The 23,933-nt window shown below is 52.4% G+C and overlaps 2 protein-coding genes across 4 annotated transcripts in view; both read right to left on the reverse strand.

The window, feature by feature from the left end:
* Positions 1–580, reverse strand: part of Kcnk16 (potassium two pore domain channel subfamily K member 16) — a 10,372-nt gene extending 9,792 nt beyond the window's left edge. Inside the window, 1 exon segment of the mRNA XM_076557092.1 lies at positions 487–580. Coding sequence (XP_076413207.1) covers positions 487–580 — 94 coding nt within the window.
* A 6,194-nt stretch (positions 581–6,774) lies between these two features.
* The window catches only part of Kif6 (kinesin family member 6), a 323,542-nt gene continuing 306,383 nt past the window's right edge, over positions 6,775–23,933 (reverse strand). For 2 of the 3 annotated variants that reach the window (XM_042265864.2, XM_076557587.1), the window contains 5 exons: positions 23,038–23,120; positions 17,241–17,288; positions 16,727–16,816; positions 14,675–14,781; positions 6,775–7,721 (listed from right to left, as the gene is read on the reverse strand). In XM_042265864.2, coding sequence (XP_042121798.2) covers positions 7,705–7,721; positions 14,675–14,781; positions 16,727–16,816; positions 17,241–17,288; positions 23,038–23,120 — 345 coding nt within the window. In that variant the 3' untranslated portion in view covers positions 6,775–7,704. The remainder of the gene's footprint in view (positions 7,722–14,674; positions 14,782–16,726; positions 16,817–17,240; positions 17,289–23,037; positions 23,121–23,933) is intronic. The other variant, XM_076557588.1, reaches the window with a different exon arrangement.

Genomic DNA, 23,933 nt, shown 5'->3' on the forward strand with positions numbered 1-23,933 from the left:
TAATGGATCCCTTAGCCTATGGGAACCTGCTTTCTGTCCCTAATCTAATAGGATCCCTTAGCCTATGGGAACCTGCCTTCTGACCCTAATCTAATAGGATCCCTTAGCCTATGGGAACCTGCTTTCTGTCCCTAATCTAATAGGATCCCCTCTTCTGGACATTTCATATAAAAGAAATGGGACTGTGGTGGCTCTTCTTGGTTGTCAACCTGACTGTATCTGGAATTAAATAAAACTCAAAAGTGGGCTATACTGGTGAGGGATTTTTTTTGATTAATTTGAAGTGTGAAGATCCATTTTAATCTAATCTTTGAATTGGGAAGACATACCTTTAATTCAGATCTTTTGCAGTCTCTCTTTCTCTCTCTCTCTCTCTCTCTCTCTCTATATATATATATATATATATATATACATATATATATATATATATATATATATATATATATATATATATATATTTCCCTATCAAGGGGGTGCGGGCATCACAGACACGCTCATCGCTTGTCTTGCCGCGGCCAGCCTCTCGGACAAACAACCAGCATTGCGTCTCCAACACAGAGAGGAGGACCCATTGGAGCATATCGGTGGAATCTCACAGAAAACTGAGGTCGGGAATTCTTGTGATGCCTTAATAATGAACAAGCACATGAGAGAGTAACAGGAGCTCTCTTCCTCTGCAGGGCCCAACACAGAGCACACGGCATGGCTGGAGTGAGGTGAGGCAGGGGCATGGCTGCCTGGCATTAAGAGCAAGAACCGAGGCTGTGAGCTGAGGAGCCATCTTCCTGAAACCCTCCCTGCTGCTGCTCCTGGTTTTCCGAGACACTCAGGGATTGCTGAAGCCACACCGCTTACTCTTGCTTGGCTTTTTCTCATAGTTTTGGAGATGTGGGGCCAATGAGACTCAGGGAGCTCAGAAAGTTACAGGAGTCACCCCCCCCCCCCCCCGTAGATTACTACATGGCAGTGAATGCTTGCCCAAGGGAGGAGACTCTTCAGTGGAGATGCCTTCCAGTTGTGCAGACAGCCACCCTGGTGCATCTTCTGAAGGTTGCCCCCCATGCTGGGCTGAGTTTCTCATTGTGCAGCCGCCCTTGAGTCGCCCGTGATCCTTGAAGTAACCTGATCAGCTCACTGGTCATTGGTGCCCCAAGCTGGACTTCCGGGAGTCAGTTTTGAGGTCCATAGTCCATGCCCAATTTGAAGTGAACAGACATTTGTTCACACCCCTTCAGGAATAGTCACAAGCTCCGCCCCCCTTCTCTCCATTCCTTCCACACATACAGACTGAGTGTCCTGTACCTGCTGTAACCGGTCAGCCTTTGGCTGTGTTTCAAAGAGATCTTGCTGGACTGTAGAATCCTCACACACACCCCACCTCCTGGCCCAGCATTCCCTGTGTGGGTACAGCTCCTCTGTGAGTGAGGGCTAGACATGAGGCATGATTTATAACCCCTTTCAGGGAATTATTGTTACTAACAGGCAGAGCCAATTTGTGCTTCCCCAGGGGGGAGGGCAAAATCAATTAATGATAACTGTAATATGGCCTGGCAGGCCCGATGGCAGAGTGAGGCCTAATATCCGGGGTGATAAAGGGTTGTCTGAAGCTGAACTAACCGGAGGAAAACAAAAAGATCAACCTGTGTACAATGGACAGAGAATCCAGAGTAACTGGGCTCCGGCCTCCTTCCTTCTGACTGAAATAAAGGAAGGGACAGGCCTCCCACCTGACCATCCAACATAGGCTTCCCTTATGACTCAACAGAAGTGAATGGACACTTTTTCCAAGCAGGAACCAAGGGGAGAGGATGAGGCCCGCCTTCCCAGGTATACGTCCTGTAGGAGAAAGGGTGGACAGAGGAGCGGCCATCAAGTGGCCACCTAATAGAACCAAGTGGCTGAGGGTTGAGTTGCAGGCAAGGACGCGAGGAGCTTCTGGAGGTGTCCTTATAGTGGGGTACTGTGGGAGAACATTCTGAGTGGAGCGATGGTACAGGTCTACATGGATCTTTATCTATCTGAGAGGTCGATCTCTCAGGATGTCCCGCCTACTGTGATCAGCAGTGAGGACGTGGGAAGCTGAGGAGTGATTTCCAGGAAGTCTCCAGCCAAATAATCAGCCACATCTGGTGTTGATCTTTTAAAAAAGATTTATTAATTGTATTATTTTAATGTGTATACGTGTTTTGTCTACAGTATGTGTTGCATGGCATGGATGCCTGGAGCCAGAAGAGGGTGCTAGATGCCCTAGAGCAGAGTAACAGACATTATGAGCAACCGTGTGGGTGCCATGAATTAAGCCTGGGTCCCTGGAAGAGCAGCCAGTGCTCTTAACTGCCGAGACATCTGCCAGCCCTTTGACACCAATCTTGCTCAGTCACTGCTGCTGTTTCTTTTGGAAAGAGTGGGGTGTTATTATTTTTAGCATAAAGTCTGGGTCTCAACTGAAACCCAGTTAAGAATGGAGAAGGAATCTTATTTTCTCCAGACCAAAAAGTTAATTTGAACACACCCACACCCACAATTCTGAAACAGATGCCTTGGCCAACACTGGGCTTTCTCAGAGCGGATCTGAGATGGTGTGAGATGGTTCACTGGGAAAGTGACCCCAGAAGTCATGGCAGAGGGTTCAGGAGGGAGGCAGGGAAGAGTGTGTCAGTAAGGGACTGTGGACCTTGGGGCTTGACCCTCCTGGGACACCTGGGAGACTGAGTACGCCTCAGATTGCCCACAGGGTAAGGAAGCTCAGTGCTCACCCACTCACTACCAGTGCACTTCACCAGGAGAGGATGGCACCAGAAAAGCCAGCTCCTTCAGCTGCTTCCTGCGGCTGTGATAAATACCACGACAAAAAATAGCTCGGGGAGGACAGGGCTGATTTCAGCTCAAAGGTTACAGTCTGTCAGGAAGGGAAGTCAAGGCAGGAACCTGGACACAGAACCTGAAGCAGAGACCATGGAAGGACACGTCTAACTGGCTTGTTCACAGATTCAACTCACATTTAGCTATCTTTCTTACACAGTCCAGGACCACCTTCTTGGGAGGGTGCCACCCACAGTGGACTAGGCCTTCCAACATCAATTAGAAATCAAGAAAATGCCCCCACAGACATGTCCTTAGGGCAAAATGAGGAAGGCAGTTCCTCAGCTGAAGTTCATTCTTCCCAAGTGTGTCAAGATAACAACCAGGATTAGCCATGGCACCAACCCTTGTACTGCACGTGAGTGAGTGCCCTTGTGTGCAGAAGGACCTTCAGGTAGAAAGATGTGGTCTGAAAGAAGGATGTCCACTGTCCACTAAAGCTGACCAGCCTCTGAGGGCTGGTGGGTGTGGGCAGAGTTCTGATAGGGCCTGCTACAGATTGCTGGCTCTCATCCCCTTTCTGGTCACTGTGGTTGTGACTCCTGCAGGGATAGGTCCTTCCTTTGACCTTAATGATTCAATGGGTAGTGTTTTCTCCACACAATGGATTTCCCCCTCTTCCAATTCCTTCCAGATCCTCTCCACCTCCTTATCTACCCAACTGTTTCCTTAGATTCACCCATCATTTCTGGCTTTTACAATCTTTCTGCCTCCTCTTCTACACAGATCCCTCAGTCTTGAGGGGAGGGGTTTGATGAAGACATTCCATTTAGAACTGAGTGCTCCAGCCAGACAGTGGTGACTCACACCTGTAATCCCAGCACTCAGGAGACAGAGGCAGGCTGATCTCTGTGAGTTTGAGGCCATCCTGGTCTACAAAGAGAGTTCCAGGACAGCCAGGGCTACACAGAAAAAAGCCTGTTTTGAAAAAGGAGAGAGAGAGAGAGAGAGAGAGAGAGAGAGAGAGAGAGAGAGAAAGGAAAGAAAGAAAGAAAGAAAGAAAGAAAGAAAGAAAGAAAGAAAGAAAGAAAGAAAGAAAGAAAGAAAGGAAGAACTGAGAGTTTCAAAGTCCCTCTCTCACTGCGCAATTTTGGGCGTCCCTGTTAGTTCCCATCTATTGCAAGAAGCAGCTTTTCTGATGAGGGCTGAGCAGGGCACTGATCTGTTGTATAGCAGGATGTCACTGGGAGTCACTTCACTGCTGTGCTCCTGCAGTAGAATAATAGCATAGGTTTTCTCCCACTATAACCTGTCTAGTCTCAGGTTCTTGGCCACCTTAGCAATGTCAGGTCTGGGTTCCATCTCATGGAGTGGGCCCTAAGTCCAATCAAACATGTTGCCACTGCTGCACTGGTGTATCTGGCAGGCATGTCCTGTTGCAGCTCACAGCGTTCATAGTGGGGTGATAATGATGGTTCCTGTCCTCTGGCAGCATGCAGACCACGTTCCTGTCAGTAGGGGTGAAGCTTCCAGCTGACCAGCTGACATCTCCATGGTCAACTGTAGTCATCAGCAACAGGGCCTACCTTCAGGTTGTGGTGAGCAATGTGTGTATAGCCTTGAAGGCAGCCTGTGATGTTTGGGGGTTTTCATTCGACCCCTTTGGCCGACGACTGCATCTGTCTCTCTCTTCTGAAGTCCAGGGTCTTATATTGTCTGTTATTTGGGATCGAAAAGCCATTGATTTGTGTGTGTTGCCTAGTCTTGGCCATGTAAAGTGGAGTAAATTAGGTCTTGCTATGCCTCATGGCTGCCAGCAGCGGACACAATGGACCCTGAAATGTCTCGACAGTAAGCATAAAGGGGCGGGGTGAACACTGCTCTGGAAAGGTCTGGAGCCGCTATACACCGTGCCAAAATTTTATGTCTGTATGATCTAGATATCGACATGAATAATGCTATGGAACAAATCCCCGCATCCCAGTGGCTCATGGCAAGGAATGTTTGTGTCATGACAAGACATGGCGTCACTGGGCTGGGCATGAGCTCCACATTAGTCTCTGGACTGGCTTGGTTCTGCTTTCCCTACGTTCCAGGACATGGGCTAAAAGGACAGTGGCTATCAAGCGCATCTCACGACATCACGGGAGGGAAAGGAGCAAGCCTAACACGCGGGCACATGTCCAGCCTCTGCCTGAGTCTCAAAGCAGAGCCAGAGCTAGGCCCACATTTAGAGAACAGGAGGACGTCTCACCCTGTGGGGTCTATGGCAAAACTTTGGATGAAAATTCTGTTGGAGGCGGAGAAGAACTCTCATATTATTCAGTGTCCCAGAGTCTCCATCTGATTTCTAGAATCCCCCTTTAAAAGGTCACCACTTTTTTCCTTTTACATTTTTTCATATAATTATTGTTACAGTATGTATGTGTGTGTGCACATGGTATGTGTGTGTGTGTGTGTGTGTGTGTGTGTGTGTGTGTGTGTGTGTGTGATGCATATGGTGTGGGGGCATGCATGTCACAGGTTGCACATGGAGGTGAAATTGCTGTGGGATATTTGATCACACTGTGAGCCCCGGGATTTCATTATTTACTGGAAAAACCTGCTTCTAGCTGTGGTGTGGCTTGGCCCTAGCACACACCTTTAATCCAAGAACTTTCTGCTTGAATATTGTAAACAGGATTAAATAAAATCAACCTTAGGTCAAGAGGTGGGGCAAGCAACCAGTTGACAGGAAAAAAAAAAAAACAGTGTAAGAGGAAGTCAGGAGGGTGGAGAGAGAGACACACAGGAAGTAGAAAGGAGGGACAGCCAGTTGGAGGAGTTTTTGTTTGAGACAGTGTAGGAGAAAGTTCTCTTTCTGGGGAGATGGTGGCAGAGGAAGAGCTGGGCGCTTTCTCTGCCTTTCTAAGCTAGCAGGTTTTCACCCTGGGATCTGGCTTCCGAATCTTTACTGATAAAATAGATTGATAGAGACTTAGTCAAAAGCAACAAAGAACAACTTGTAGGAGTCAGGGCTCTTCCTTCCATGTCTGTCCTGTGGACCAAACTCAGGCCATCAGAGTTGGTGGTGGATGTCTTTACTTGCTCAGCAATCTGAAATCTCCTTTTTCAATACACTTTCCCACCCAACCCTCTGCCTGTGGAGAGAATGACAGACAGCTGAATTCTATCTAGGATTGGACCAGGGTCACTGACCAGAAAACATTTCAGTCTCCACATTTGAACTCAGACATTCCTTGTTGTCCCCGCTCCATTGAGCCCAGACTGATGCTAGAGAGTCCTTTCAAAGTCTTCATCCCTTCCTCCCATTTGCAGAGACTCTTTGGGGGAAGGTACACTGTGGTCCAGTGTGGGTCCACACCAAAGCCCCAGCACCCACTGAGAGATTTAAGGTGGATTTTAAGGAGGCTCCCCCAAGGTTGACTGCCAATGCCCTGTAGGCCTGGGTTCCTTGGCTGGTGTGTTCTTCTCTTCTTTACTCCCTCTCCAGGTTGGGTGACTGTTTCATACCCTGTGTGAGGCTATACCACACACCTCAGCCAATAAAGCCTTTGGATCCAGGAGATAACCTCTCAGCAGGAGAGTGAGAGTCAACAGACCTTAGCAAGCTCTAGAAGATGTGTTCCGGGATCACTGACAGTCACGAGGGGGCACTGTTTGGTAAGAACTGGCTCTGTGCTAGGGTCACAGGGAGGACCTAGACAACAGGTTCTGGTTGTCCCAGCACTTTCCATCTTAAAGTCTGCTGCAGACCAAGAAATCAGTTGTGGAAGGCCAAGGCTGGCCTGCTTCATGCTTCTGGCTCCTAATGGCATAAGCCAGGCTATGACCAAGAAGAATGCTACAGGCCTGCCTAGCTTCGGGATACCTGAGAAGGAATGACAGAAGTCAACAGCATCGACCCAAACGAGTCCATGTTGCTGTGTCGTCCCCTGTCCGCTCCCCAAGATCACGAGTTCTTAGACGATGGAACAGACACACCACCAGCAGAAGGTATTTTTATTTGGCTGTCATAATTTCTGGGCGCCTCTTTCTGCACCTCCATTGCCCTGCCCGACTCTAGCTAGGTTGGAAACACAACACAGGCTGCCGCTGACTGTGTTCCCTCCCTTTCATGTCCACTGAGTCCAAGTCACAGAGCCAGGTTGTCGAATGATGGGAGGGGCACTGAGACAAGACCACTGGGTAGCTGTGTTCTCCCTGTGGGGACAGGGAGTCTGGACTTTAATTTTGTAGAGCCCCACACAGCTTGGTGGGGTATTGGCTCAAGGTCCTGATGCCGGCAGAGCTCTGGGGAGCTTGCCACTGTTCTCTGGTAGTGTGAATCCTCAGACTGCAAGGACACATGGGTCCCTGCAGACAGGGCGAGGGTGTGATAGCAAAGCGTTTGGGCTGGGACACTGGCCCTTGAGGTACCCTACAGTCTACTGTCTTATCTGGTGCTCCGAAGCCCTGCCTGGCCTGCCATGGGCATTCCTGGGCTTCTAAGCCAGGGGTAGACTAGGGTGGTGGCTGGCAAATAGCTAGAAAAAATGGATTATTATCCTCCTATGTTGTGCCGCCTGGAATGTCCCCAGTCTGTACACTATGATGATGTACTGCACCATCACCAAGTCTCTCATAAACGTGACAGTGAGCAGCAACCCAGCCTTGCCCTCAGCTCCTTGGCATTGGCCACCTTTCCAGCGGCTCTGTCAGGACCATCCAACAGCCCTACAAGTCCTCTCTGGTGCTCGCCCAGACACGTCCTCCAAGTACAGCTCTCCTCCTCTGGCCTCACATTCGCCAGCTGCTCTGGGGTGGCTTTATGTTGTATCTGAGGTCACAGTGAGGGGCAGGGTCTTTGTCTTCACATCAGTCATTCCATTTGCAGGACACGGTTGGAATCCCATTAGAAAGTCAGTTGCTTCCCAGGCCTGAAAGAAGACAGGGTGATGGTTAGCTTGGGGTGGGGATTTTCTCAGGACTGACAGGCACTGGGGGGCTGGCCACACCCTCATCTCTGAACACTGCCTCCCAGGCTCTGCAGGAAATAAATACTTCCTTTCCTCTTGCCTAAGGTATCATCCTCGGCAGACCTGCACTCATTCCAACCCCATGGTTTCCACCGGTGCCTCTACTTCACATAAACACACACACACACACACACACACACACACACACACAGAAGGGGGGAGGGAGTTAAAATAAGTCTTTAAAAGGATGGCCGGGTGGCGGCGGTGGCGGCGGCGGCGGCGGCGGCGGCGGCGGCGGCGCACGCCTTTGATCCCAGCACCCAGAAGGCAGAGGCAGTCAGATCTCTGTGAGTTTGAGGCCAGCCTTGTCTACAAAGTGAGTTCCAGGAAAGGCACAAAGCTACACAGAGAAACCCTGCCTTGGAAAACAACAACAACAACAACAACAACAACAACAAAAGGATGTAGTCTTGGGTTCCACCCTAGGCATACAGCTTTAAGTCTGGGTTGGACAGGATCCTTACGTCCATGCACACGAAAGTGTGAGCATGGTATGAATTCCTAGTTCATGTGCCTAAAGTCTGGATAATAAGGTAGGTACAAGAGGAAACTGCTGGGTCTTTTGGGTGCAGTGATGAACACAGCATTTTGAAAAGTTTCAGTGGGCAGGGAGGCTGAGGGGAGGTCAGTGAGAGCGTGGTGGAGACGAAGCTGCAGCCAGCTGGGAGTGGGGACGGTGGGCTGTCAGTGTGGCACTGCCGAGGCAGAAGGGTGACCACGGCCCCCTGGACGTGGGGGGCAGAGGGTCAAACAGCACAGCTTGTACCTGCAGGGCAGCGCCGTGCGCCAGGCCACACCGTGAAACCCAGCAGAGGTGCCCCCTTTAACATAGTCTTCCAAAATGTTTATTTATTTTTGTATTTATTTATAGCCTACATGCCATGGCCTGCGTGTAGAGGACAAAGACAATCTGTGGCCACTGTTATTTTTCCTTTTATCACACAGATGCTGGAAATGGACCCCAGGCCATCAGGCTTGGCACGCTTACCAGCTGAACCATCTCTCTGGCTCCCTTTTCACATATCCAGACCCGTCCCAACCCAACTGCAGGACAGGAAGGAAGTCAGGACGCATCTTAGCTTACAAAAGTTAAATGCTCAGCTCCCAGGCCTTTTAGACACCACAGGCCACGCCACAGACCCCCATGGGATTGGAATCTCTGTGGGTGGCCCGGTAATTCTAGTACACGGTGAGTCTAGTACACAGCCAGGGCTGGGCTGCCCAGTTTCCTCTCCCCAGGCCAAGGACAGGTGGGGTGAGAGCTGGGACCAGCTCAGACCTCATGCCTGACGTTTCCTCTACATTATTGAGAAGCCTGGGTTAGGATTACTTAAGGCTGTCCTGGAAGACGGAAGGCAGTGTGAGCCAGCTCCCACCTCAAATGTCCTAGCTCCCCTAGATCAGCAAGCAGCCGTGCCCAGGAGGGTTGAAGAGGGGGTACTCACAGCAGAGCTGAGAGCACAGCACTCTGGGACGTGGCTCCTCATGGGAAGGGCCCACCACGCGGCCTCTGGTGCCACTTCGGCTGCACTCACTGTGTCTGGGGTAGTGATGGAGCTGGGGGGGGGTGGCAGGGGTGGCGGCGTAGCCTGGAATGGAGGGTCTCACCACAGACTACCACTAAATGGGGCCAGGTCTCATCACCAGGGGCACAGTGCCTGGTGCCAACTCTGGTGCTCAGTGCATTATGAGAGACTTTAGCTCTGAAGAGACGCACTGACAGGTGAGGGTGGCTGCTATGACACACAGGGGTCACAGCATGACCTGTTCAAGGCCACAGATGGCAGAGATGGCTTCATCTGAGGCCTTGTCCTTCCTAATCCTCTGAGAGCTGCTCTTTCTCCCCCTTCCCTCCCACCCCTCCCTCTGACCCCGGAAGGGCTCTTAAGCAGGAGTTGGAGGTTTGGTGGAAGAGCCTTTTCCTGGCAGCTCTGGAGAAGGGGGACTTGTGGTTATGGGTCACTCCAAGGGACTTGCAGATGGGAACACTTCCAAACTCGAGGATTAAGGAAGATTATAAAAGGGCCCGTGGAAAGGGGCCAGCCTCATTCCCTCAGATGTTCAACCCAGGCTCGGCAGTGTAAGGGCGGATTTGACTCCATGGATGACGAACGCCCCTGTGGGGGACGTATACCTGTCTGCAGGTGCCCCTAGCAGGAATTTAAACATTTTTCTGGCATTTCCCTGGATCCTAAATCAAGCCGATCATCCTGGGTCTTGGTGCATTCTCAGAACTGGGAGCCTTGTGTTAAATCGCCCTCTCTGGGCCTCCTGTTCCCGCTGTAGTCACAAATTCCCAGTAATGAGTGCTGGGAAGAAGCCATGGCAGGGCAGCCTGCTAGATTAAGAGCGGAGAGCCCCCGGCGGGGCAGGGTGTTTGCTTTGGCTGGGAGGGTGCCGGCCTGGCTGCTGTTTGCCTGACAGCGGGCCTGATAAGTGGGCTTCACACACAATGCTACACAGTGGGCCCTGGGCCATCTGCTGTGTCGGGACAGGTTAAGCCTGCTGGCCCTTTGGCTCTGACCTGGGGGAAATGCCCCCCCCCATGTCCCCCTCTCCATGGCTTCCCCCGAGTCTGCACGGTCACTAAGAAACCAGGAGGTTTTTTTTTTCCTTTGGGAATAACAACTGGATGGTGGGACTTGCATGTGTTTTGATGAATTACTTCCAGGCTTCTGACTGTTTGGAAAATAGCACTCCCAGCTGCAGGGCTGAGAAAGGCTTAGCTCTGCCCTCCAATCCACCCAGGTCCTCCCCTGCCCCCACCAGGCTGAGGGGCACAGCGGAGAGGACAGCCCTTGCTGGCTGTGGCTTTCAAGGCAGTGTGGGCTCGGTGGAGAGAACACTCGGGCTTTGCCTCCTTAGCTGAACAGCGTAGGGCGGCGCCCTCAACTGTAGCAAGCCTCGGATCCCCCATTTGTCAGAACAGGGGTCCAAATCTTGCCTCTGTGTGCCTTATAGTGTGTCAAGAGCATACAGTGCAGTACTGTAAATGAAAACCTTCATTAGTGCTGACTAGCCTGTGCGTGCGTGCATGCATGCGTTCAATCTTGGGTATTGTTACTCAGATGCCATCCATCTATTTTTGGGTTAATTAATGAACTTAGAGTGTGTGCTATGGCCCACATGTGGAGCTCAGAGTCCACCATATGGGGACTGGGGATCGAAGCCATCAGGCTTAGCCCTAAGTACTTTTACCTGATGAGACACCTCACTGGCCCCACCTTGCTTTTTGAGACAGGGTTTCCCATTGGGAAGGGACACTCACTTGTTAGCCTGGGCTGGCTGGCTAGAGAGCCTGGGGCCTGTTTGTCTCCGCTTCGCTTCCCCGGCACAAAGGAGTGTGAGTGTGTGTGTCCACGCCCAGCTGTCTACACTGGTTCTGGGCGTGAAACCTGGATCCTTGTGTCTGTCCAGCAAACACGGATGGGGCCATCTCCCCAGCCCTGACACGTATCTTAAGTAAACTGCTCGTGCCAGGCAGTGGTGGCGCACGCCTTTAACACCAACACTAGGGAGGCAGAGGCAGGCAGATCTCTGAGTTCAAGGCCAGCCTGGCCTACAGAGTGAGTTCCAGGACAGCCAAGGCTACCTGGCTACCAAGAGAAACCCTGTCTTGAACAAACAGAAAGTAAAGTGCTCAGGCTTGTTGTGGCCGTCTGGACTGTTGGGGACAGTGCCGGCAGGAAACGCCACTGTGACACCAGCCTTGAGCTTACCTCTCTTATTACGAAAGTACACAACTTAAAAATATTGCTTACTTGTGTGCTCTTGAGGGGAGGAGTGATGGTTTTTATCATGGGGAGGGCTGTAAAGGGCCCTTCCTTCCCCTCTGTGTCCTCTGCACATCATCCCCTCTCACCTCCTCAGGGAGGTTTCTGGTCCCCCTGTGGCAGTTAACTTGATTGGATTGAAAAGTGCCTAGGAAGTCAGTAAACCCCATTTCTGGGGGTGTGGCATTTTCAGGGAGGACTAGAAAGCGGGGAAGAGTGACCCTGAATGGAGACGGCTCCATCCAGTGGGCTAGGGGTCCAGACAGGACAAACGGGGGAAATGGAGAAAGCCTTTTCATCCTTCTGCCCGCTTCCCGGCTCCATCCTGTGAGCTCTTCTTCTCTGTCCTTCCTGCCACCATAGACGGACAGTTCTGACACCACGGGCCCGAGAACTCCCTCCTTAGAGATGGTCACCCCGGTGTTTTGTCACATCAACAGAAAGGTGACGGACACACTCCTCTCCCATCACACCACGAACTTGTTATTCGGATGACAACATTTCTGTCCACAGACCACCTCATCTTCAGTCTGCACTTAGCAGCACAGCCTCATTGTGGCCCCTTCAGTTGTCCCAGCCCCCTCCCCTGCACAGCGGCCCTCACAGCCCCCTCCCCTGCACAGCGGCCCTCGCAGCTCCCTCCCCTGCACAGCAGCCCTCTCCCCTGCACAGCGGCCCTCACAGCCCTCTCCCCTGCACAGAGGCCCTCACAGCCCTCTCCCCTGCACAGCTGCCCTCACAGCCCTCTCCCCTGCACAGCGGCCCTCCCAGCCCTCTCCCCTGCACAGCAGCCCTCGCAGCCCCCTCCCCTGCACAGCAGTCCTCCCAGCCCTCTCCCCTGCACAGCGGCCCTCGCAGCCCTCTCCCCTGCACAGAGGCCCTCCCAGCCCTCTCCCCTAGACAGTGGCCCTCGCAGCCCTCTCCCCTGCACAGAGGCCCTCACAGCCCCCTCCCCTGCACAGCGGCCCTCACAGCCCTCTCCCCTGCACAGAGGCCCTCCCAGCCCTCTCCCCTGCACAGAGGCCCTCACAGCCCTCTCCCCTAGACAGTGGCCCTCGCAGCCCTCTCCCCTGCACAGAGGCCCTCACAGCCCCCTCCCCTGCACAGCGGCCCTCACAGCCCTCTCCCCTGCACAGAGGCCCTCCCAGCCCTCTCCCCTGCACAGAGGCCCTCACAGCCCCCTCCCCTGCACAGAGGCCCTCACAGCCCCCTCCCCTGCACAGAGGCCCTCCCAGCCCTCTCCCCTGCACAGAGGCCCTCACAGCCCCCTCCCCTGCACAGAGGCCCTCACAGCCCCCTCCCCTGCACAGCGGCCCTCACAGCCCTCTCCCCTGCACAGAGGCCCTCCCAGCCCTCTCCCCTGCACAGAGGCCCTCACAGCCCCCTCCCCTGCACAGAGGCCCTCACAGCCCCCTCCCCTGCACAGCGGCCCTCACAGCCCTCTCCCCTGCACAGAGGCCCTCCCAGCCCTCTCCCCTGCACAGAGGCCCTCACAGCCCCCTCCCCTGCACAGCGGCCCTCCCAGCCCTCTCCCCTGCACAGAGGCCCTCACAGCCCCCTCCCCTGCACAGCAGCCCTCACAGCCCTCTCCCCTGCACGGCGGCCCTCACAGCCCTCTCCCCTGCACAGCAGCCCTCACAGCCCTCTCCCCTGCACAGAGGCCCTCACAGCCCTCTCCCCTGCACGGTGGCCCTCCCAGGGGAGCAGCCCATTCTTCTGCTCTGCTGTCCTCCTCCTGCCCTCCACACACGCCTGACCGGACATAAAATGGCGCTGTCCACCACTGCTGCCTGGTGGGCCCACGCTGTCGCTCCTGGCACTCACACGTGGGCATCCAGTGACAGTCTGGTTGTTTGATATGAGGATGACAGTTTTCATTCAGCTCCAGCCGCCCATCCTTGTGCAAACTCATTCCTTCTAAGCCACAGACAGGGGACAGAGAAGCTGGGCTGGCATCCACCCGGGCCAGTGGCAGCCACATCCAAGACTTTCTCCTTTTATGTTGTCTGTGGTTTGAGTTTGTGCACAAGGCTTGGTTCTCTATGTGGTGAGGCTGGAGGTGGGACCCTTAGGAGGTGGGGTCTTTTGGGAGGTCCTTAGATCACCGCAGAATTCTGAACCCTGGATGTCTCTCTGGGTTCCTGTCCCACCATGTGACCTGAATCCCTCTCTGGGTTCCTGTCCCACCATGTGACCCCACCATGTGACCCCTCCATGTGACCCCTCCATCTTACCCCTATCTGCCTTGAGGTTCTGAACAGAGCAGAGCTGCTGTAACTATTGTGTGTGTCCATGAACTCCCAGAACTGGATTAAGTGAATCACTTTTCTTTACTAAGTTACCCAGCCTTCAACATTTCATTACAGCCATGGAAAATGGACAGAGAGGTATATCATCAAGGAGGGCAGCTTTGGACAAGCCGAGACAATGTTAAACCTTTAGAGTAATGGGGTGAGGCTGAGACTAAATGCAAGTGTAAGGTAGTCGGTCTCGCCCTGTTCCTGTGGGTGTCGGAATGGAAGAGGCTTGTCCGCAGTAGAGATGGTTAGCTGCCAAGCAAGCAGGCCAGTGAGAAAGGCCAGGAGGGGCCTTCTGCTCTTCCTGCTGTGGGACAGGTATTTCCTTCACGACTGACAGTGTCCCCAGCCCTGGGCCTTCAAGTGGTGTTTACATCCATAGCTCCTTGGCAAGAACTATGCTCTGAGGAGAATGACGTTTCTAGCCAGGGTCTCAATAAATTACCGAACGCCCTCGGCTCTTCCTGTTTAGAGAAGGCTGTGCAGGGAGAGAGATGTCTTCAGGTGACAGAGAACAAAGCCAAGGTCTGGAACAGGGAGGAGGCTGGCCAGCTGCAGCAGGAGCACCCAGGTCACCCACTCACATACCTGCCCCTGGGACCTGGGGAAGCAGGGCTCAGCTCTCGTGAGGTGGCTGAGGCTGCTGCTGTGGGTGCCGGAGCACAAGAGATGCCTCCTTCTTCTGCAGCTTCCGGGTAGCTGCAGCATGCCCCCCCCCCCAAGTGTGGGACAGAAGAGTGGGGACAGTCGGGCCCTGGAGGGGTTCCAGGGGATGTGTACTTACATTTCTTCTGCAGCACGCTCTGTCTGGCCTTGATGAATGCCAGGATGTCGGAATCTGTCTGGCTGTCTCCCGTGAGAGGGATGGATGATATCTGCTTTTCGGAGATGCTGAGGACAAACACCAGTCACAATGTCACAAGTCGCTGCACCTTATATCTGGATGTAGCCTCCCCAAAGTGATTTCCTACCTTACTTAACTTTGTTTTTTAAAGATTAAAATATGTGTGTGTGAGTGTGTGTGTATGTGTGTGTCTATATGTCTGTGCGTGTGCGTGTCTGTCTGTCTCTGTGTGTATGTGTGTCTGTCTGTCTGTCTCTGTCTCTGTGTGTATGTCTGTCTATCTCTGTGTGTGTATCTGTCTGTCTGTCTCTCTCTCTCTCTGTAGTTAGAGGACAATTTGTGGCAGAAGGTTCTTTCCTACCATGAGTCCTGGGGGTCAAGCTCAGGCCATCAGACCTGGGTAGCCTGTGTCCTTCACCCACTGAGCCTGCTTTTCTGGTTTTGGTCACTTGGTTTTCGTCTGACCTTCCAGCTTTCCACTTCCTCTGTGTGAAGGCCTCAACAACTCTTCACTGTGCCACTAATCCCCCTTCGTGTCCCTCCCGGAATAGAATTCAAACCCTGTGCCCTGGCTTCCTGGGTCCCCGGTGCTCTGACTCTGGTTCACTTCCCAGCTTTCTTTCTGCTACTTCAGTAAACTGATTCCTGCCAGTCTTGGGGCCTTTGCTCCAGGAGCTTCCTCTCCCCGCTGGGGCCCAGAGCCACCGTTACACAGCCGAACAGCTCTGGACACAAGACTGGGCAAAGCCAGGTGAAGAAAGGGGGAGGGGCCAGTATCCCTCCTTTTATCGGGAGAATTTCTGGAATTCTCACATAGCTCTTCTGCTTACAAATTTCATTGGCCTCATGGTTGCAAAGGATGCTGGGAAATGTGGTTTATTAATGGTGGCACTTTGGCTAAATATGGTTGTGATCTGAAAGAGACAGAATAGCAGTCTCTGCCTTGGGGGCAAAGTCTACGCCTTGTCAGCAGTGTGTGTACAGGGGAGACATCATCAAGATGTCAAAGCGATGTTGAGCGCCAGAGGAGAAGTTAGTGTGAGTAAGCCTGGGATGAGTGATGGTGACATGTCACCCGAATCAGGGCCCTAGCCTCCTGGGGAGGCTGGTCAGCTCTCTTTGGTAGTGGGGCAGAGGGCTCTGGCACAACTGTCCTAACTGGCCTTTTTTTAAAAAAAAAAAAATTATTTATTTATTTATTTATTTATTTATTTATTTATTTATTTATTTACATATTCCTACTATGTAGACCAGGCTGGCCTTAAACTCAGAGATCCACCTGCCTCTGTCCCCCAAGTGCTGGGACCAAAGGTGCATACCACCACATCTGGTGCATCTTATACATATACCAGGAGATGGAGGGCCTTGGAGCTTTGGGGAAAAATTCCTCCAGTTTTGAGAGTCAGAATGCAAGAGAAGATTTGGGGGACTTCCCAGGTTCCGGGGCAGGGGTCAGTCCCAGGTACTGCATACAGCAATTAGACAAGGGGCTGTGGGATGTCTTTCTGTGTGCTGTGAATATGTGTGGCTCCCACTAGATAATAAATAAAGCTGTTTGGGCCTATGGCAAGAAAGCTTACAGCCACGTGGGAAATCCAAGCAGAGATAGAGAGAAGAAGGGCGGAGTCGGGAGAGATGCCAGCCCACCGCCACAGGAGCTACAAGATGCCAGCAGACCGGTAATGCCACGGCCATGTGGCAACATATAGATTAATAGGAATGGGTTAACTTAAGATGAAAGAGCTAACTAGCAAGAAGCTGAAGCCATAGGCCATATAGTTTGTAATTAATATAAGCCTCTGAGTAATTATTTTATAAGTGACTGTGGGACCACGGGTAGGGGAGATTTGTCCAGACCTTGGGGCTGGTGGGACTGGAGAAACTTCCCACTACAACAAGGGGCCCCTTGGGTTGTGGGTTGTGGGTGCAGCCCTTAGGCCTCACTCTGCCCACGGCGGAGGCTGTCACAGTGTTAGGGGAGGAGGTCCTTACCTGCCTTGTAGCTGTGTCCTGGAGCTACTGGACCCTTGGCTGTGCTCACTGGGGCGAGGGGAGGGGAGGATTCTTCTGGCATTTCTATCACTGCAAAGACAAACCAACAGAAACCAGAAGTCCTGGGGCGGTGCTAGGAGAGACTCAGGCCATGTGTCCCCAAATTCATATGAAGCCCTGATTCCCGGAGGTGGGCCTTGGAGAGTGACTAGATGGATGAGACCTTGTGGGTGGAGCCCTCACAATGGGACTAGTGCCCTCGTGAGAGGAAGCCCGACTAGAACATGTCTGGACACTGCAGGAAAGAGGTGTCTATACACCAGGGAGGGAGCCCACAGCGGGATCTACATCTCTGTGCTATAGTTTGAGCTCTGCCCCTAAAGTGGCGGAGACAGCTCCTTTGGGAGGTGATGAGGTCATGAGGCAAAATCCTCAAGACAGGGATTAGTAATTTTGCAAAAGAAACATGAATGATTCCCGACCCTGCCACTGTGGGAGCGGGCGGGGCCCTTACCAGATGTCCACACTGTCAGCTCCATCTTCAGCTTCCCATCTTTGAGAACTGTGACAAACACAGAAAGACAAGAGTGTGGAACATGGGACAGTGGATGAAGGTTCTCCTGGCATGCACAGGATCCTGGTTGTGCCCCAATACCAGAAAAACCAGCCACCAACCAACCCAACCAACCCTTTGAGCCACTTAGACCCTGGCATTTTGTAATAGCAATCTGAGAAGACTGAACTGACTATCTGCCCCCCACACCCCCCACACCCTCAGCAATCGTGGTGATTTTCATTGTTGAGCTGAAAAGATGGACGGCTGGTAAAAACTGCAGTGATCACAACTGTCCTTTATGGACAGTGTCTACAACCAGGACCTCTGGTAGTGCTCTGGAGACGTCATGCCCCTTTGCCAGCAGCGGAGGGGCAGAGACCCAGCTCCATGCTGCCACCCTCAGCAGTCTGAGGCATTCTGTTAGACCTTTAGGGGCATCGACGCCGAAAAGAGTTTCAGGACTAATCAGGCAGAGGTGGAGGTCAAGAGATACATTAAAGAAAGGCATCCAACAGGGGAATAAGTGTACACCCAAGAGGTGTGGGCTTCCCGAAGAAGAGCTTCAGAAAGTAAGACACGTCCAGCGAGGGTGCTGACTCCTCAGCGGAGGAGCATGAGGACTGTCTCAGCAGAAGCCACGTTACCTTCTGGTGGCCCTCAAGTTACGTCTCAAAAGACGCTTGGAAACCACTGTGCTCTTCCCATTTCCTTCTCTTCTGAGACACGAGACTATAGGGTGGCCCCAGAGGCTCCCTGGGTGAAACCTGACAGGTGACAGCAGAGCCACTAGGGATTCACAAGGGACTTAGGGCATGTCCCTTTCCTGCTTCTGTTGTCCTAGACAGCATCGGTCTCATAGCTGGGAGGGGAGGAAGGCCTTAATCGGTTAGTTGTTAATGGTGCTGGGTCCTTGTCTCCGCTGGCAAGCTGCTTCAGATGGATTCTGGGGTGAGGGCTCCTTTCTGCTGTCACGTCCCTACATTCCCCCATTTTTCCATCTTGTTTCAATTTAGCCCCTGCTGTGATCTGGACAGCAAATGTCCCTCCCAGGGGCACTGGTGTTAATGGCTTGGCTGCCAGCTTTTGGGGGGCAGACTGGGTCCTGAAGGCCTTGCCTGAATCTATGGACCAATCCTCTGATAGATTGGTGATCTGATGACGTTAGTAATACACAGTGGAAATCAGGAGGTGGGGTTGGGTTGGAGGAAGCAGGTCACTGGCAGGGGGTAGGTATGGCTTTGGCTTCCGGGCCCTTCCTGTCTGTCTGTCTCAGCTTCCCAATGCTTCCACAGGTCTGCAGACCATCCTTTCCTCCAGGATCTGCTGCCTCACCTCGGTCCAAAGCAATGTATCCAACTGACCTCAGACCAAAACCTCTGAAAACTTGGGCCAAAATAAACCTTTCTTCTGCCGAGTTGCTTCCCTCGGGCCTTTCGTCACAGCATGGAAAATTCAAACACAAGCCCTCAGTGGTCAGAGAAGGATGCCACCATCCCTTAGGCATGTGACTAGAGATGGAGAGGTTTAGTAGCAGTGCTTGGAGTTCATCTCATCTCTGAGACGTCCACCTTGGCCTGCTGGTTCCACTGACCGGCTCCTGCTGGTGTTCCAGGGCGGCACTCTGTCTCCTTGACCACACTGCTGCCCCTGGATGGTCTCTGCTGGCCACTGCATGCTCATGGAGGGAGGAGCCTCTCCTGGCAGCTCACCAGGTATCAGGCCCATTTAGCATTACCCTGCTGTGTGCTCCTTGCCCAGCACTCTTGGCTGCAGGAACCACACATTCCTCTTGTGAGCGGACAGGAAGGCTGCTCTTTAGGCTTAAGAAGTCACATGGTCAGAACCTTCATTTCACAGTTGGAGACACTGAGGCTGGGAGGCGGGCCGGGGTGACAGACAGGTGGGATGTCTTAGTAAGTGTACTCCATCTATCCAAGCCCTTGCTTAGGCCCACAGCTTGCTTTCCCACATACGAGTTTGGCCAGCTGCCTAGAGCCAACCTTTTGCTCTCTCACCTCAGACATGATGGCGGGACCCCTTCCCATGGGGCTGTCTCCACAGCCTCAGGATAAAGAAACAGTAAAGAAAACCAGAGAGCGTCGTTCCCAACCCCTGCCCACACCCCCATGCCCATGCCCTAGCTGTCTAAAGTTTGTGGAACCCTAGGGAGGGAGAACAGAGCTCCTCTGTGCTGGGTCTGGTGCAGGGTGCTGCAGGACCGGAGACAGCCACAAGGTGGCAGACTCTGCACACTCTTGGGAGAATGGCCGCCCTATCTCAGAGCTTCAAGGGCGGCTGGAGAAAGCCAGGGGAAGGGAAGGAGAGGCTTCCTCCCGCAGATGCCACCTTCACCCATCGGGTCAAGGGCAGTTTGGAAGCAGCAGTGAATCTGGAGGAATAAGCTCCTGGCTCTCAAAGGGCCCTTTCACACGATGCCTTCCCAGTTTGTCTTTCTTCAGAGCCCAGGGGAAGTTCACAGGTGCCGGGCTGCTGAGGGTCAGGAGTGCCGAGCAGAGTGGGCTGGACCAGGGGGCAGGGAAGGAGGATGTGACCACACCCGGTACACAGAGGCAGCCAGCGGCTCGTGGGACTCAGGCAGGAGGATGGTAAGGTGTGAAGTCTGGGGGAACCTGCCTCTGGGATTAGACATGTGCTGCACCAAGCCTAGCCCAGTCCTATTAATTAATCAGTTTATGAGGCCGGCCTCACTATGGAGCCCTGATGTCTGTTGTTTTGCTTTTTAAAGCTGGCTGGGCCATCCATTTTCTTACTGCTGCACATAAGGTGGCCTGTGTATATTTTGGGTACAACAAGTCTTTCATAAAATGTGTGCTTTGCAAACATCCTCCAGTTTATGCACATTTCTGTTTAACTGAGTCCTTTTAAAAATTTTTATTTTATCAACTGTTTATTATTTGTGTGTGTGTGTGTGTGTGTGTGTGTGTATGAGTGTGTGCACCTGTATGTTCAAAGATACCTGTGGAAGTCAGAAGGTGGCATTGGGTCCCTTGGAACTGGAGCTGCAGGTGTTTGTGAACCACCCGAAGTGGGTGCTGGGATCTTTCGACCGCTCAGCCATCCCTCCAGCCCAATAGTACCTTTAAATTATAAATAAAGTTTGATTTACTGTTTTTTCTTTCGTGAATTTACTGATTCAGATACTGGGGATGTCTTTCTGTATGCTGTGAATGTGTTGCTCTGATTGATTGATAAATAAAATGCTGATTGGCCAGTAGCCGGGCAGGAAGTATAGTATAGGCAGGATAAGCAGAGAGGAGAATGCTGGGAAGCGGAAGGCTGAGTCAGGAGATGCTGCCAATCACCACCATGAGAAGTAAGATGTAAGGATGCCAATAAGCCACGAGCCACGTGGCAAGGTATAGATTTATAGAAATGGGTTAATTTAATATACAAGAACTAGAAAGCAAGAAGGCTGCCACAGCCATACAGTTCATAAGTAACATAGGTCCCTGTGTGTTTACTTGGGTCTGAGTAGCTGCAGGGGCCAGGTGGACACAGGAAAACTCCAGCTACAGTCAGATATCCAAACAAAACACACCTCACCAGTTGTTGCATGTGGTGAGTGGTGGGCACTGTTCCTGAAACAGAGTGCCAGGGAGGCACTGGCACTGAGGCCAGGCACGTGGCTGGGAGGTCTGGTGGAGTGTCAGCCAGAAGTGGGTTTTCTGTATGGGTCCTTCTGTTTTCTAGATAAGATTTTTTTCTAGTTAAAAATATTTACTTTTAATTGTGTGTGTGTGCATGCGTGCGTGCGTGTATGTGTGTGTGCGTGCCCACAGAAGCCAGAAGTGTGGGATCCTCTGGAGCTGGAGTTACTGGGGGGTTGTGAAAGGCTGGGGTGGCTGTGGGGAACCAAGCCGTGGTCCTCTGCAAGAGTAGCAAGTGCCCTCAATGGCTGAGCCACCTCTCCAGTCTGGATTTCTAGATACCTTCAGAAGTCCTACAAAGACAGTCCATCCTGTCCTCCTGTCTTCCTGTCCATCTTGTCCCTTCTGTCCCCCTGTCCATCCTGTCCCCTCTTCCCCTGTCTCCCTGTCTATCCTGTCCCCTGTCCCTCTGTCCTCCTGTCCCCTGTCCATCCTGTCCCCATTCCCCTGTCCTCTGTCCCCCTGTTCAACCTGTCCTCCTGTCCCCCTGTTCATCCTGTCCTCCTGTCCATCCTGTCCCCCTGTCCTCTGTCTCCCTGTCCCCCTGTTCATCCTGTCCTCCTGTCCATCCTGTCCCCCTGTCCTCCTGTCTTCCTGTCCACTTTCACAGCCCCTGGGACAGTTCTGCACTTCCCAGCTGGCTCCACCCTGACTCAAGCACTCACCCTCCATGCCCGGGTTTGAGGGTCTACCTCCTTCCCCTGCAGTACACACCCAGGGCACCATGTCACCTGGAGCTGTCAAGTCTTTGTTCTCTCCCTTAGGCTTCCAGACTCACAGACTCTGTGGTTTTTATGACCTTGTCACTTTGGAGCTGTACTGGCCAGGTATTTTGTAGAATGTCCCTCAGCTGGGATTTGTGTGACATTTCCCTCAGGCTTCTACTGGCACTGTCTGGCATCTTTGAAAAATGTGTGTGCACTCATGCATGAACGCGCGCGCGCGTGCGTGTATGTGTGTGTGTGTGTGTGTGTGTGTGTGTGTGTGTGTGTACCACAGCACACATGTGAAGGTCAGAGGACAATCTGCAGGAGATGATTCTCTCCTTTCACCATGTGCCTCCTTGGAATCAAACTCAGGTTGTTGTCAAGTTCTGTGGCAGAGCCTTTACCCACTGAACCATATTGCCTGCCTCTATATCTCACTTTTATTTATTATTTTAATTAATTAATTAATTAATTAATTAATTAATTAATTAATTTTGTGTATGAGTGTTTTGCCTGAAGGTATAAAAGTTCATTGCATGCATGTGTGCTGTCCTTAGAGATCAAAAGAAGGCATTATTTTCTCTTGACTAGGGTTTCAGATGGTTGTGAGCTGCTGTGTGGGTGCTGGGAACCAAACCTGGGTCCTCTGTAAGAGTAGCCAGTGCTCTTAACCTCTAGACACTTCTCCTGGTATCTTTTTAAAAAGCTTCCTTTCAGACTTCTGACATGGGATGTTGGTGTCCTTCAACCCAAAGGTTTGATGGCCCCTGGATGGCAGAGATGGATGCCCCACTCACATTGTCCTGTCCTCTGGCCTGGCAGGGCTGAGTCTGATGTGGGAGGCAGGAGGTGCCCATCAGAGACTCTGGCACCACGTCCCGTGATTAGTGAGAGACCAGAGCATGGTGTGCAGACATGCAGTCCCCACTGGGTCTCCCCACCATAGAGAACCAGAGGACGTGAGATCGGTTGGGGCTGGTGTTCAGGCATTTGCGACTCATGCCGCGGTGTGGGAAGCTGTCCACATCTTGCCCATGTATCTCCTGAATCTTCTCTAGGACAATGGATGTTAATACTCTTGTCACAACTCCCTGGGTCCTGGTGGACAGACTATTCCCCAAGCGCTCCTCCCAGGCCATGACCCTCCTGCTCACACCTAAGGTGGCAGGACCAGGCTCACATGGTTGGACCGATTTTTCCCGTTACTGTAGTGGTAGGTGCACTGAACTGGCTGTCAGAGTGAGGGTCTGGAGGGGTGTGCACTCAGCGGAGCTTAAAGCCACAGCCTGAGGGGCTACAGCTAACTAAACAGCAAAGGCATTCTCCAGACCACGGGAGCCTTGCCTGGGTGCCCCAACTCAGCTGTAGCTCTGTCCTGACCTTTTCTTGGAGAGATGCCGTGGCTGGTCCCGCTGTGGCACCGGCTTCACACCCTCCTGAGGATTTGCGGCTGGGGAGTTTACCTGTTGGCTCAAGAAGGCATTTTGTAAGTTAGTGTAAGTCCAAAGTACAATGTTCTCGATGTAACTCTTGTCCTGTCCCCCCCACCCTCCCAGCACTGGGTCTGGAACTGGGAGCCTCAGGCTGGGCAGGCAAGTGCTCTACCCCTCAGCTGCACCCTCAGCCCTTGATGTAATTCTTTAAAACACCCTTTCTTTTCTTTCTAAAATGTTTATTTATATGTATGTGAATTTGGGGACCAAAAGAGGACGTTGGAATTACAGGTAACTGTGAGTCACCCAGTTTGGGTTCTGGGGGCCTAACTCTGGTCCTTTGGGAGAGCAGGAAGTGCTCTGAACCACGAATCCTTCTCTCCAGACTTTTGATGTCATTCTTAAGGGGGGAAAGCCTATTGTAGAAGTCAGTACACATGATGCCTGTGGCAAAAAGTAAATCTAGGCATAGTTACTACCAAAGTTCTGTTCATCAAAACACTATCTTTGGATGAGGACATTATTAGTAAGGTCTGGCTTATTCTCCGTGCTCCTAGTTCCCCAAATGGGGCATATAATTTTTTTTCAGTGCCATGCAGCACTTCTCGGGAAATCCTTCCTGGGTAGGATTGTCCTCGTCCCTAAGATCCTCTTAGGGAGTATGGAGCACTTCCTGAGCACTCACCTCTGCTAGGGTGGTCCTGGAATACCTGTATGTCTCCAGTGACCCCAGAGAGCAAGGCTGGGGTGGCAGTGACTTTGAGTCTCCCAGAATATCCCATGATGCTCCCTGAACCCATGGGCACAGTGAGCCCGCGAGAAGCTGCTGCCAGGCTGGTCCCC

The sequence above is a fragment of the Peromyscus maniculatus genome, chromosome 21, assembly GCF_049852395.1.
Source record: "Peromyscus maniculatus bairdii isolate BWxNUB_F1_BW_parent chromosome 21, HU_Pman_BW_mat_3.1, whole genome shotgun sequence".
Classification (NCBI taxonomy): domain Eukaryota; kingdom Metazoa; phylum Chordata; class Mammalia; order Rodentia; family Cricetidae; genus Peromyscus; species Peromyscus maniculatus.